The 15296-nt window shown below is 31.1% G+C and overlaps 1 protein-coding gene across 1 annotated transcript; it reads right to left on the minus strand.

Annotated features, from left to right (window-relative positions):
* Positions 1-1116: 1116 nt before the first annotated feature.
* LOC129000224 (neither inactivation nor afterpotential protein C-like) lies at positions 1117-5835 on the minus strand. Its single transcript, XM_054427178.1, has 4 exons — positions 5680-5835; positions 3336-3565; positions 2596-2716; positions 1117-1612 (listed from the first exon to the last, which is right to left on the minus strand). Exons 1-4 carry the CDS (start codon positions 5833-5835, stop codon positions 1262-1264), a joined length of 858 nt encoding a protein of 285 aa, XP_054283153.1. The 3' UTR covers positions 1117-1261.
* Positions 5836-15296: the final 9461 nt, after the last annotated feature.

A 15296-nucleotide genomic window follows, 5' to 3' on the forward strand; every position in this document is an offset into this window, starting at 1 on the left:
TGTCATCCATTAGCATTCATCACATACATGGTGAAGTAATTTGTCATGAAACCGAATGTTTGCATTTAATACAGAAATTTGCATTTAGAGTTTCATAAAATATTCATAAAATAAAAATGTATAACATTTAAAGGTATGCCTGAATCAGGATTGTTCGAGTTGATTAGTTAAATTTTCTTAGTTAAAGATAGAACAAAGGTTTTGACGATTTTACTGGGAATTCCTTCTAACTTTAACTTAATAGTTTTTTACAAAAACCAATTAAATTCTTATTATATTAGGATAGATGGATTGATGACAGGAAAATCTATGTTTGATTTATTTGCCTATGAAATTTTATCATTTTATAACATGTAAAAATTGATTATTTAGAATGCTATTTTTCTGTACAAGATGAAACCATCTTGCCAAGTGCAAAAACAAAAAACTCATCATGCAGAATTTGTTATTAATGGAAACCCTGATAAAGAATCTCTATGAGAACATTTTTTTATTTAAGAGAAATTCTCAATCTGGTTACAGAGAAACAAGTATCCCAACTTCTGGAGATTGTATCCACTAGACTTTGCTTATTGGACTTCTTGCTTAAAACTTGTGTGGGTTTATTTTTTGTTAAATCTGTAACAAGATTATTAAAAGTATTGAACTATGAAACTGTGAAATAGGTTATATTATGGGGAAAAATTTGTTACAATGTTACTGTCAAAAGTTTTTATTAATTTGTGCACTTTGCACTTGCTTATATATTTAGTGGTTCTAATATTTTGGTTAGGAGAAAACTGAAATATTAAAAAGGGTATAGTCAACAAATGAAGCTCGCCATAAAGCGATTGTAGACAAAATGAATAAACTAAACTAATCAGTTGAAAATCAAGCTTGTTAAAAAGGTACATTGAAACATTTTATTTGAATTAGCACTGACCTATGACTCAGTAAAAATTACTTCTGGGGAATTCAATATCTCTGATATGGCTATTAAAATCTGGATTGTTGCACTATGTCAAAATATACCAACTACAAAAAAGTGGTAACGATTTGTCAATTGGAGGGGAACAGCTACACAAACTGAATTAAATGGTAAAACAAGGATAGTAAAAACACAAAACATAGGTTTTGTAATTATTTATTTAATTTATTTATATACTTCAACCATCAATAGATATTTCAAACTTTAAAAATCATTACATCAGTGCCTTTCTTGCCAATCACTCGCTCAAAGTTATAAATAAAACTATTTATTGTTAAATACTTTAAAATGAAATTACAGTTCAGCTACTTGTCCTTGAATGATTATCCCAGGGGCTATTTCCGTAGTGACTTCATCACACCTTGCTTTCTTCACTGACTCCTTGTAGTGATGCGACATGTTTTTGCGACAGTCCCCGGAATCTTGGCGAAGGAAAGGTTTTGGTGCTGCGTTCTTATTTCTCATTGCAGAGCTATTATATACCACGTTGTTGTTGTTGTTCATATAACCATTGTTGTTGGACTGACTGACAGACCGTTGCTCTGGAATGACAGGGAATGATCCGTACCCATGGCTGTTAGCCATTTCCATCTCCGGCGAACGTCGCAGAGACGCCCTGTTGTGGTTGGTCTTCCGCAGCATTGCCTGTGATGGATAAAGTTAATTTTATGCCTGTGTACAACATCTTAAGTAGAATTAAAATTTGGTCTTGGTTGAACCTCAAAACGTTTATCTTTTCAATTGTTAAGACAAAAATTTTAGAACCAAAAATATTGTGTCTCACTACATACGAGGAACTAGGAAGTGTAGTAAAATTGTCTCCAGTTTTTTTTCTCAGCTCCTTGTCAAACAATAGTTAATTGTAATGGTGTCAATATGGCAATAAGGCTATAAACTGAAAAGTTACAACTGAATAGTAATTTTAAATTTTAATGTCTCACGAAGAAAATATTTCCAAAAGTCAAAATAAATATACCGTACCTAAGCAAAAACAGTAAAAAGGGTATAACAATTATGTGCTGCCATGCAATTGCTTTCTAAACATCATCTCTACCTTCTATTTAGGCAGTCAACCCTATAAAAGTACCATGCTGCCTAATAAGTAAGTTCTTGCTTGATGATTATTTTACAAAAAAACAGTCCTTCCTCATCTATCAACCAAAAAGTCAGATGCATTTACTCGACACGTCAATGGCATTAATTGAATACAAACTTTCACATTAAGTTTCATTAGTAAAATTCATATTATGACTGACATATATTAATTTAATGCATTAAATACTAATACCAGAGCACTAAGAGAAGTTGTTCAGTTGAGTTAGTCAAAAGCAAAACATAGCTAACAACCACACAAAATCAATTAGTCATGGTTTAGTCTGAATCTCTTGTAAACAAAGAAACTGAATACTTCTTGTGCACAGTATAAACAACAAATATACAGTATTGGTACAATTTGAATTTAAACATAGTTTTAATTAATCTAGTGAGATAATAATGGTACAGCTTATTTTTAATAAAGTTTGTAATTGTATGAGTTAAGTGTGTTACGGTTTAAACTTAATTTAACCCATTTTGTAATATCTGTTAGATGCAAACTGTATATTTGTAAAAAAGACATCGGAAAATACCTGGAAATTAAATGTCGGAGCTTCATCCTCGTTGTCAGACTTGTTGTTGTTTATTTGCTGAAACTTCATCTCCAGTTCCCGGATTGGATTCTGACTTCCCCCAAAAGGTTTCAATTTGTCCCTAAAACACAATTGCCTTTTTGAGTAATTTTTTATATTACCTATAGTTAAAATAAAAATTTTACCCTAATAATATATATTTTGGGGGGAGAGGGGAGTGTTTTTGAACTTGTTTCAAATCACCAGTGGCTATCAAATATTCTCCCAAGAGAACCTCTGTTGTGTTTGAAGACCTGCAAAAAGCTCTGGAAAAGAGAACATTATATTGGAGATCTCTCTCAACTCAGAGAAAATGAATACAAAACCTCAGAGCATAGCATCCTCTATTACAAGGCCTTGGCAAGACAAAAGTGGAATGCCGCATCTCCAGCCCTCTGAAACTTTTGTTGCACTAATAAAATAAATGATAATGGTGCGTCTGCACACAATGTTTATATGTGTTTTCTACTGTTATAACCAAAACAGGCAGGCCGGTGTGACATTGCCATACACCAACCCCTCGGCCTTGTATTAATTAGAGAAGGCTATGATAAGAGACATAGAATAATTAAAATTAATATTTGGAAAATTATGGAGAGTAATTTTCATTCTTCTTTTATTTCAAGTATTTCCCCCCTAACTATTCCACACTAGGGGTATTTTCCATTTTACTTTTACACTCTATAAAAATTGTAACCTACCTATAGTTGTTGTTGCCACTGTCATTGTTGTACTGTTGATTGACAAAGTTCTTAGATGGACTGGGTGGCTGGTAGCTAGGGGCGGCAGGTCTGTTGAACCCCTTGTTAAAGTCGCTAGATCCCCCAGGCTGGGCGTAGTTGTAGGTTAACTGAGGCGCTGGAGGGGCCACCCGGTCCTTTCTTGAGGCCCGTCTCTGCTTTGGAGTTTTGGTCGTGAAAAAGTGATCACCCTGGAATAAAACACTACTGTTTTGTATAATCAAAATTTCCATAACACATGTATAACTTAAGGAATTGAGTCTTTATGAAGCTAAACCAATCAAACATTAACTATATGAAATTATATGAATGAGATCAGCTTTTATGGTTAGCAGTATTTTAATGCATTATAAAATGGGACCGAGAGAAGATCAGAATATTTTATTTTATTTCTTGAACAATCTTGGAATTCCAGAGGATGTTTTACGTATGATATATTTCTCCACTGTTCATAGCAGAATAGAATATGCTCTGTCTTTTTGGGGAGCAGCCTGTGATGTAAATGTCAAACCAATCTTTGTTATACAAAAAAACTTTATCAGAGTGATATTAAAGAAATCTAAGACAGAACCATCCTTTCCATTGTTTGTGAAATTAAATATACTACCTTTGAAACACTTATTTGTATACAAAATATCAAAACTATTTGAACGGTACTTTGCGTACTTCCAATTTATAAGAGCAGAGACCATCTTAAATTTTGAATAGTGACGCAAGGTGCGGGCTATGTTAACTGTACAGCGCTTGACTACTACAGCATAAATGCTAGAATTAGGATTTTTCAAAGATATTAAAAGCTGAAAGTCCTGTAAATAAAACAAACATTTAAAGCACTCTTGTGACATGAATAAAATATATTAAAATGAAACGCTGAGAGTACCTGATTTCCAATTTTACTGAGTGTAGGTGTTATTGAAGCTGAAGAAGTGCAGTCGTAGAGGTGTGAAGATCCTGTCGATGAGAGAGATGGCAGCATAGGGGAGTTAGGGCCTCACTGCTGGGGGAAGAAGGCGCCTTCTGTAGGGGACGATGAGAGGATGTTGGTCGTATGTAGAGATGATGATGTGCAGAGTTGATGTAGATAATTGTGTTAAGCATTAGAGAGTAAAAAAGCTATTCCCTAGCATTTAAAATTAAATAAAACATCACTTCCTCTTGAGGTTTGATCACTTTATTCGTGTGATATTTGAATTAAAAATGAAAATAAAAATATTTACACTTGGCACTCTTCTTGCCTTGCACAAAAATAATAAATCTTAAAAATAGCAAATTAAAATGCAAAGTAAAAATAATTTAAGACTTTAAACTGGAGCTTGATGTTTCTTGAAATAACATGAAATTTATCATGAAAAGTGAGAAATAGCTTATAAAAACTGGCGTCTTGATGTATTTAAATTAAGAATTATGCGGTGAACTGGATGAAATAACACTTTGTCAGACGGACGCTGCATAAAGCGAGAACGAGGGTAAATTATAATACCCCCGCCGCAGCAAACCTGCCGTCTAAGCGAATTTCCATTTGGCTGAATTGATTTTCAATTGATCTATTTAAATAACATTAGGTTTAACGAGTACCTAGGTTTGCTGCTACAAGGAAACTAATAAAGTGTGTTTTTAGTAAAATATTGATAGCTTACTATAAAATAAATAAATTTGCCAAGTTTGATCAAAATATATCAATAAACAAGCAAACTACAACATTTGACAATATTCTCCATAAGAATAACATGGGAATTTTAAATTTACCATTTTTTTAGTTTTCTCCGTAACCAATAACCGTACAAAAACACTTTGATATACTGAATTGTTTGTTTTTTTAAGCTCTTTAAGAAGGTTTAGAGAAAAATTGGGAAATTTTGTGTTTTGAGGGTCAAAAGTGAGAAAAACCAATTTTTACCCCATAAAACCCCCCATAAAACCCTGTTCCCATGGTCCAATCATGCTGGATCGCGAACTCATTCAAGTTTATCCCGCCTTACACCTTCAAACCAAATTTCATCAAAATCGGATAAAAATTACTCAAGTTATCGTGTTCACGGACACATATATATATATATAAATCTATATATATATATATATATATGTATATATATATATATATACATATATAAAAATTTGAACGAATGGTGTTTTTGACCTCTGGGGACATCAAAATGAAAAAGTAAATCGGTCCCGGGCCTAAGTCTTACCATGAGACCTACGGTAATAGCTACTTCCCTATAGGGAAATTCGCTAAAACACTGGTAAAGAGACCACGTGCAAGAAATGCGTAATGCAATATTAACTGCGAGTACACGGGAGTTACCACGGTGAAGACATAAGCGGAACTGGATTTAGTCGTAACAAATATCATAGCGTCTCTCCCACTCTTCAATATTTGAAAATCTGACCAATCACGTGAGGCCGTGTTATCACAAAACTGCTCGACAAAGTGCATGTCTGGAAACAGGTGACTGGACATGTCGAATACTGACCACTATTTTACAACCAAAGTGGTAATTACTTAGTAAACACAGATAGTTATAGAAACAGATTGAGGAATGCCAACAATGTCTCTGTACCCAGGCCTTTTACTACTTTTTTTACTCTTAGTTACAATTTCTTAGCGCCGAGAATGTTTAATACATTGCCTAATGAAATAAAAAATTGTCATCGTTTAAAGGAATTCAATAGTAGGCTCAAAAAATGGCTTTTGACGCTACAAAATATAGATTTTCTACTGAAAATTGAAACTTAAATAGAAAAAAAAACCCTTGGCCAATTCCGTTAGAAGATTAAAATTTTTTGGACTGCACTTTAAATGTAATTCACATCTAGTTTAAACAGATAGTTTATTGCACAGTATAGTACTTTGCTACCTTGTTAGTAAGTCTTACCATCAGTGTTTAATCAGGTGTAGGGAATTATCTCTAGTTCTATCATAACGTATGCCGATGTTCCATGAGCTAAATAGTGTTATCTCAAATATGATAAGGAACCTCATACAGGCAATGCCTCTGAGGCCCTAAATTTTACCAAATCCAAGATAGTTGTTTGAAGTCTTTTGTAAATATTATCTTTAGCCTAATAATAGTCTACTTTACTTAGATAGTAAATGTGTAATAACAAGTAAGTTATTCTAATATTATGTAACAATGGATTTAAAAAAAAATTGCTTATTATGTTTTCAATGCAATACTATCTTAATAATAAATTGTCTTAGTTTTTAGAAGTATATATTTTTTTTACTTATAATTAGAATATTACAATAAAGACTTTGAAATATTTTATGAAATTACTTTAAGAATTTTTTAAAACTGTCATTTTGTTTTATTGTATCTATTTGTAACTATTTGGGAAAATAAACATTATTCTTATTCTTATTCTTAAATTGTCTCCTAGGGACACACTTACCGGTGAAACCACCGGACGCCAGATCCGCCGGAGGTGAAAGGAGCCTGTAATAATTTCATTATCCATTTTACAACTAATTTTGCTACTCTTTGTATCATTAATTTTGTTACTCAATTTATAATGGAAACATAGTCAACGATTATTTGAAAAATTATTAAAAGTTGTTTTACCTCTCACCAAAGTATTGTTATTATTTAACACGATCCCGGTTACGCCCCCGGTCACCACAAATCTAATGGTGACAAAGTTTTATTTATTGTTTTAGGTTGTTTTCTTGAAGCGAGAAGACGAAACTTGCTCCTCTAATATCAATAACTTTGTGAAAATAATATCTATTAGGCAAGTAATAAAAAATATAATTGTTATTCATCCATATGTAAATAGAGATATGCAAAATAATCTTTTGCGCCATTTTAATTTTCTTTCAAAACAAGTTAAATAATACTGTAAATTTAAAATCCAGTAGTTTTAACTGAGTACAGTTTTGTACTGCTAAAATGTTACTTATTTACGTATTTTTGCAATCTAATGGTATTTAATTACTACTGAGAGGATCGTACTGTAAACAGCTGGCCACTCGCTGTCTAAGTGGTTAGGCGCTTCTCACCGAGTTTTTATTTCACCACTCCATTAACAAGACTAATACCTCCAATTTTTCTGATGCAGATTTTATCATATTTTACTTTAAAGTCTGCATTTTGAGCTCCGGCCTATTTAATACAAGGATTTTACCACTTGACAGGATTCCAGCTCATTATTAAAACTTTTCTTCTCATTTTAAAATTAAGGCTTAGAGTTTATATTTTGTAATGAGGTAAGGTGAAATTTACAATTTATAATGATTTATAGTTCAACATTTATAATGCCTGAAGGGTGGACGACATAGACGTGCTCTTGGACTACGTATAACGACAAGACGAAAACGTGGCCATGTTTATTTTCATCTTTCTAATTCTAACTACAATTCCTAAGCATTTTACTCATACAATTTTATTCAATTCTTTCTGTTTAGAAAATCAGGTTAAAACGTATTGCAAAAGAGTTACGGTATATTTTGTTATTACAAGTATAGTACATATAAAGCAATGTTTAGGTTACTACGTATTGTCGATAAAAACTTATGTAAGACAAATCAAGTGTGAAGGTACGTCACTATTTGTTATAAACAAGGCTCATTCATTGTTCCAAGAAATACATTCATGTAGTCAAACTACTAACTTAAATGGATTTATTTGGTACAGAGTGAATAACTAGTATATCAATGATTTTTTTAATTATATTATGTCAGTATATGTATTCATAATTGTTCATGTCATTGCTCCCAATAGCCATTTTCCCATTCATTCCAAATTGGTAAAAAAATAGTGTTGACTTGTTTTTTTTCTATAAATTCAAAAAGAATTCTTACTGATTTAATTAGAAAACATATTTATTCTACTACAACCTCGTTAAGAAGTAGGTAATAATCACGTACATCAATTAAAAGGTAATTAATATATTTTAAGCGAATTTCCTGTTATGCACTCTTACAATGAAAAGTATACACACTAATGACTTTGCAGTGACAAAATAAAGATATTCATTCTGATAGCCCCTGGACTACGTATTTATGACTTTTTAGACTTTCGTAAGTAACCCAAATTACGAAAACATTTTAAACATTTACAATTGATATGTTTCTTTGCAATGTGACAGAGGTAAGCCTAAAATTACGAAATAACAATAGTTTACCCAGCTTCTAAGAAATATGATGTCGTCTATCCAAAATGTATACTTATCGTTACATGTTTAATGGATCGGTTAATTTATTATCATGGAAATCATTAACTTAGTATTGAATTAAAACTTAAATTGTTATTGTTTTTACAACTAATATGTTGTAATGCCTTGAAGGCGCAATTTTATTGAAGTATTAATATCCTGTTGCATAAAATAAGGTTCCACCTCCATTACATTGTAGACAGAAGCGTCCTTTGATTAAGTTTCCTTTTATCCTAGAATAATCCGAATTTAATTTTCTTCTTTTAAGAAAGCAATAACGGAATCTGTCAATGTCTGGTTGGTTTCCTGTATTGAAATGCTACACAACTTTATAAAGCACATAATTAGGAACAATCCTTCACGCCGAAATGCTTGCATTCAAACGCTCAATATTACCTTCTTCAAATCCCGTAACAAAAAATTCTTCAAGAGAAACAGAATCAATGTTTATACCTAGTTATTTTAAATGAATTGTAAAAAAAAAAACACATATTATGTACGCATGGTTTTCTTATATTTTCTTAATATTACATAATTATTGTAAACAAAGACATTTATATTACAATCGCTGCATTACATAAGTTATGTGTTTGATATGGTCAAGATTGTATATAGAAAGGATGATAACTACCAACTGTCAACTATGCTTAACGAATATAAAAATTTGTCAAACAGCCTCACCAAAAAATTGTTAATGTCTATTTAACCAAAATTTACTCCTACATTATGCCACAGAAAAAAGTACACAATATCCCTTTCTGAAAAACATAACTTTTACACTTCAAAATGACAGTATCGCTTCTTTGTCTTGAGTGTAATCCAATAAGGTAACAAAGTTTTAACAAGCTGAGACGTGCTCAGTGAAACAATGACCAAACAAACAACTTCTGGCCGTAGAAGCTACTTCTATGTTGTCCTTTTCCCTTCAATTAAACGTATTCCAAAGTATTGTAAATGATTGAATCATAGCTGTTGTAATTGATAAAAATTTGTAATAGATTGAAATAGTCCATAGCTTGGCTACTTACTTAGGTATAACTCACCATTCCTTTAATATTGATACGTAAATGAGATAAATTGGAAAATGTAAACCAACAAAACAATTGCCAATTTTTTTTGTAAACCAACAAGCGTTTAAATTTCCCCTAAACAAACCTCAACGAGAATGGGATATTGCGGGACTGAAATGAAGATTTAACGTTTCAGACGTTTCAACCAAAATGTTTACATACATCATGCGTTGTATATTTTAACATGAGCGTTTAAAAAGCACAAACACACATCTCAACACAATATTTGAGAAATTTTACAAGCTTTTGTGTGTTGAACTAAGTAGATAATATCCTAGAAACTGACATATGATTAAATTATAATTAACAATGTTAATACGAAAGGCCTGGAATTCGAAAACTGAGCTACAAAAAAGGGTATGTAAATTGTTAAATATAAAATAGCTATTGGTGTATCTAGTGTGAGAAGTGGCACTTTGTTACACATGAGAAAAAACGTTTACGCACGAGCACGAGCCGCAAGCGAGTGTGGAAAGTTGTAAGCAGGAAAGTGTGGAGAGTGCAGCAAAGGCTTACTATAAAGCACATAACAAATTAAACTTTCAAACACTATACAACACGTTTTTAAGTCAGGTTAAACACAAGCATTGAACTAAATGGGAAATACTGGACCAGCTGATCATAGTCGTAGTATATTTAGGTGTTGCCAACCTATTTCTTAGCTTACACGGATTACGTGCCTAATAAAAGCTCACTGTTTTGAGTTTTGGTTAGAATATACTATCCATTAAAGTTTACTGGAGTGCTGCAAAAAAAAAAATTGTGGCGAAAGTAAGTAAATGAAGTAATTAGCAACCGTCCGTACTACAATCAGTACAAGGAAGCCCACTCTGTCAGGTGACTGTAGGAAAATACATATTAAGTTATAAAATAAATATAATAATTGTAATGTAATGCATATTATCATATTATCACAGTCATATTATAAACTTATAAAAACACATAAAACGTTAAAGTCGAGAAAAAGCTAAATCTCCTTTATACAAATAAGATAATAAAGGTTTTTGAATTGACTGGCAACACAACGTACACAAAGAGAATATAAATAAAAAGAAAATATTTAACGTTTATTTTTAAGCAAAAGGTAAATTATAAGAAGTTTAAGGAGGAAGATAAGGCTCTAATCCTATTAATCAAGGCTAAACTCGTGGCAAAGATGAAGTTAAATTACCCTCGAGACTTCCTCTTTCATCACTAGGCTAAACGTAATCCTACCACTTCCTAGAATTCATTTATACACGAAATAATGTAGATAAATGTAAAATATTATCAGAATAGTTTCTTCCTCATTTATCAGACGTATACCATTGTTGTTCTAGCATATGTTTTATATTTACCAGTATCATTTTATCTCTTATCATTTACCGTGTGTAGTTTTTTATTTTTATTTCGTTTATGCAAAATTAAAAAACAAATCCGTAAATTAATCACCTAAATAAATTATAAACCATTTACCCATATACATTATACTATATTTTATGACAAAAATTTCACCACTCCATTAACAAGACTAATACCTCCGATTTCCCTGATGCATATTTTATCTTTTTTTACTTTGAAGTATACTTTGGATGGATTCACCCTTTTTCAGCCTGAATTTTAAACCATTGTAAATATTTCTTTCATCCTTTTTGCCATTTGGTTGTTTTTTTTATTGCCATTGATTAAGCTTTCTGGGTTTTATATACATATACACAATCAGGTGTTTTTTTTACATTTTTTATTCCATTTAAATGACATAAAACAATAGCCAAGAGGTTGTCAGTTGAGTTTTTACGCTTAAAAAGTAAGTGTTTTAGTATATGTTTCGTATTACATTTAAAGGCAAATACTGTGGTTTAATATGTTTTAACAATCCTTTAAGCTCCCCTCAGAAGTTATATTAGATTTTTTTATTTGATGGGCCATTGTTCCGTCAAAATAAGTAACTAAAGAATATAACTGTATAACTCTAATGCTATTGTTTATCAATTAACTTAGTTCATGGAAAATTTATGACATAAATTGCAATTTGTAAAATCATGCCACTTGTACTTTTTAGCCGTTTAAAGATTTTGAGGCCTATTACCGTTATTAATATTTTTATTTTATTTATTAAAAATTAATTTGAGAAGTGATCAGTTCAATTTGTAGAGTGGTATTGGATTTCATATTCAATCCATAACACAGAAACACCCCGAGATAGAACCAATATTCTGCCCTTTCCCGGACAATTTTCATCTCATGAATAAACCATTGCACCTTCAAAGTCCACTTCACTCTTTTATTCTTTCCGAGTTTATTATTCATCAGCAAAACATTCATAATAACTGATTCAACTCGCAAATTAACTTCACTTTTTTTCTTCTTTTTTAACGTTGGGAAATAAATCATCGAATATCAAGTGTATGATGTTTATAAAGTAAAAAGTAAAATAAAGTAAAATATTTTCTACTATTAGACTATGAACTAAAATGAAAAGGTTTATTGGACAGATTTTCATGAAAATGGAGGCAAAAGTGTAATACCCCTCCGCAGCAAACCTGCAGACTAAGTGAATTTGTATTTGCCTGATTGCATTTACATCAAAATGTGTCCTTAAAAATGTCAGATTTTGTTCACTTAAGTATTTCCTTTTTTTTCTTTTTTTTGTAAAATATTAATAGCTTTGTATGAAACAAATAAATTTAATCGAATGATATCCAAGAACAAGCAAAATACAACAGTATACTTATTTCTAAATTTAAAGTTTTTAAATTTGTTCCGAAAGTATTAGGCGTATATCGAGGCCTTTATTACAGTGAATCTGCATTATTTTATAAGCTCTACAAAACTGTTTAAAAATCAATTGAAAACATATGTTAAGAAAGTCAAAAAGGGGAAAACTCCCGTTTTATCCCCATTCCATTGTCCGATAATTCTGTTTGGGGAACTAGTTCGAATAAAAGTTTGTGCATATTTCATGAAAACCGAATGATTTCTGCTTGAGTTACCATGCTAGTGGACACACATCAATGAATACATGTATTCATTGCACATACACGCCAATATATAATCATTCATAATCATTCATTCACTTGTTAAATCACAATTCACATTTTGGAGACGTATGAAGCAAGATCAGCAGCACCTAAACCTTGGAAAGGCCTTTAAAAATAACTCATAGTTCAGGGGGTGAAGCCCTGAAGGAAATTAACTTTTTAATTCTCGTTTACCCTTGCGCTAGATTACAACGCCTCAATCGTAAAAAAAAGGTCGTTACAGAGAAAACTTTTATTGAAGTAAGTGTACAGATTTGAGTTAAGTCTTAAAACCCCTCTCATTTTAACCTTCAACAAATTATTTCAAAAAGGGGAAATGAAAAGGAAACTGGCTTCATTTATTTGTTGTTCTGCCATCTTGGACCTCCTTTGCAAAAACTCTGTCAAAGAAATAATTTTAACTATTCTTCATTAAAAAAATACGTAAAGAAACAAAAAAAAACTTATGTGAAAATTAAACTTACCTTAAGGCATGATGAATTAAAATAAATATTTAAGTTGTTGAACTTTTCTGAGAACCTGACAACTCTCGAGCGACAGTTGAGAGATTAAAAAACTTTCTTCTTATAGCCAAAGTTTGCGGACAAGACAAAAACTTGGCCTTGTTTATTTTGGTCTTGCTTTTTTAACAATACATTATAAACTATTCAGCTTTCTTTCGGTTTCACAAACACTTTCTATTAAAATACGTATGAATTTGTATTTAATAGATAAACAATTGGTTTAAAGTATATGTTTTGTTTTACCATATTCGCGTGAATTTTAAATATCCTATACAATATGTTGTCGTGAAAGACAATTCAAGGATGAATTTACATCTCCACTTAAAATTCTCTACTAATAGTATACCAAATTATAGTTAGTCTGATCATGCAAATTTATGTATTCCTATTAACTGAATGGATTCGCCAACAAAAGAAAAACAATGATTTAATTTTTCCAGCAAAATCATACAGGTTCTACTAGTGCAGTAATAATTAATTTACAATGCCATGGATTAAATTCAACTAAATTTTTTTCAGAAGGTAGATTCAAAATTGTATTGCTCCAGACAAGTCCTTTTCCTAATGTAAAACGGTTTTTACGTTAAATTTTAATATTGTGGGAATCATTGATTTTTTCCCAATTTAAGTTTAAGTTTATTCTGTATTTTTTTCAGTAAAATTATAAACAAATGGGTACTTATCTCTGCATCGTTTCTTTATAAAATAATATGTAGCCTAATGCATAAATAATATTTTCTTACCAAACCCTGTAATTTTAATACTATATTGTAAACTATCCACACTCAGGTTTTTGAAGCCAAAACATATAGTATAAACAAGCTTATGATTTCAAATAATTTTATCTCCTTCCGTCAAATCTTTTATTTTAAAGTAAATTCAGTAAGGCTCAGTACATTTACCACACTAGATACAATAAAGTGATTCCTAAATTAAAAATTCGATTACTGCAATATTAGAATAATAATTATACAATAAAACTGATAATTTCAAGCACTGTGCAATATTATAGACGAAATGAGGCTCTATTTAATTGAAGTATTAATATTCTGTGGCAGAAATGCGTTTAAACTCCATCACATGGCAGATGGAGCCATCCTTTGATAAGGTTTTCATTTTATCACAAGCTAATCTAAATTAAATTTCCTATGCAAGTTTATACATCTCTCAAAATGGTAATCACCCTACAATCAAGAAATTTATATTTATCTTATTAATAATATAATTAGTACACATAAAGCCTGGTAGATCGGATGTTCAATTCACCAGAGGCCCTCCATTGATGGATAAGAGTCAGGGTGGTTTCCTGCAGGAGCTCTTGTTAATTTAATTAGACTTTCATGTTTAGAAAGGCTCAAGCAGCTGAGTCAGAGCGCCTTAATTTCCTGAGCCGACAATATACAACGTGTTTAATCGCATTTCATCGCCTTAGAAACTTTCCTTTAGATTGTCATTATTTTTCATTCTCTTAAAAACATACGTCATCCATATTTAAACATACCATTACTTTAAGGACTGATATGAAGAAGACGTTCAAAAAACTAAAACTAGATTTAGTAAGTTTAACTGTTCTTTTGAGTCGTATTTCAGTTTTGCAAAAAAACTGTTCTGTAAATGTTCATGAAAACATTTTGGTTTGTTTACAAAAAATATACATTTAGCTGGAGCTTTTTAAGGACGAAAAAATATTAAAGGTTTCCTGTACAATGTTTGCAAATAGTATTTGTTTGCACATTTACGTAATAACATTTAAAAATTTAGAAAAACATTTTACAAATTGTTATTACAAAAATCATTAGGTGACAGTAATACTTTTGAAGCTATACATTATTTCATTCTATGCCTGATTAATTTATTTTATAAAATCATGAGCCACTTGATCAGAGAAATCTGCTTTTAAACCTACTGTATATACTCTGGTCCATCAAGTCGGCCATTTTATATAACTTGTATACAGTAACATATAAACCTCTTATAATATATAAATCTAAAATAAATAAATTCGTTTTAACGTTTAAAACGCGTGTACATACACACAAGTAGGGTTGAAATCAGTGGGTTAAAAATGTTAAAATAATGGTAATGGTCTACTACAGAAAAATGTACACATTTGAGCAGATTATTTTAGAACTCTTTAAAGCGTGAAACGAGATGTAGTATTTTATTTTAGGGTTA

This window comes from Macrosteles quadrilineatus, unplaced genomic scaffold (genome assembly GCF_028750875.1).
Source record: "Macrosteles quadrilineatus isolate MER2022 unplaced genomic scaffold, UCM_ALF_1.0 Scaffold_8__2_contigs__length_117827958, whole genome shotgun sequence".
NCBI classification, from domain to species: domain Eukaryota; kingdom Metazoa; phylum Arthropoda; class Insecta; order Hemiptera; family Cicadellidae; genus Macrosteles; species Macrosteles quadrilineatus.

What these genes read in the sequence shown, in the direction of transcription:
- LOC129000224 (XM_054427178.1), bottom strand. Translation starts at nt 5,835, where the DNA reads ATGTCCAGTCACCTGTTTCCAGACATGCACTTTGTCGAGCAGTTTTGT. An exon ending in CCGCTTATGTCTTCACCGTG is followed by an intron (nt 3,566 to 5,679) that starts GTAACTCCCGTG and finishes GTTTTATTCCAG; the next exon opens with GGTGATCACTTTTTCACGAC. An exon ending in AGTGGCAACAACAACTATAG is followed by an intron (nt 2,717 to 3,335) that starts GTAGGTTACAAT and finishes ATTGTGTTTTAG; the next exon opens with GGACAAATTGAAACCTTTTG.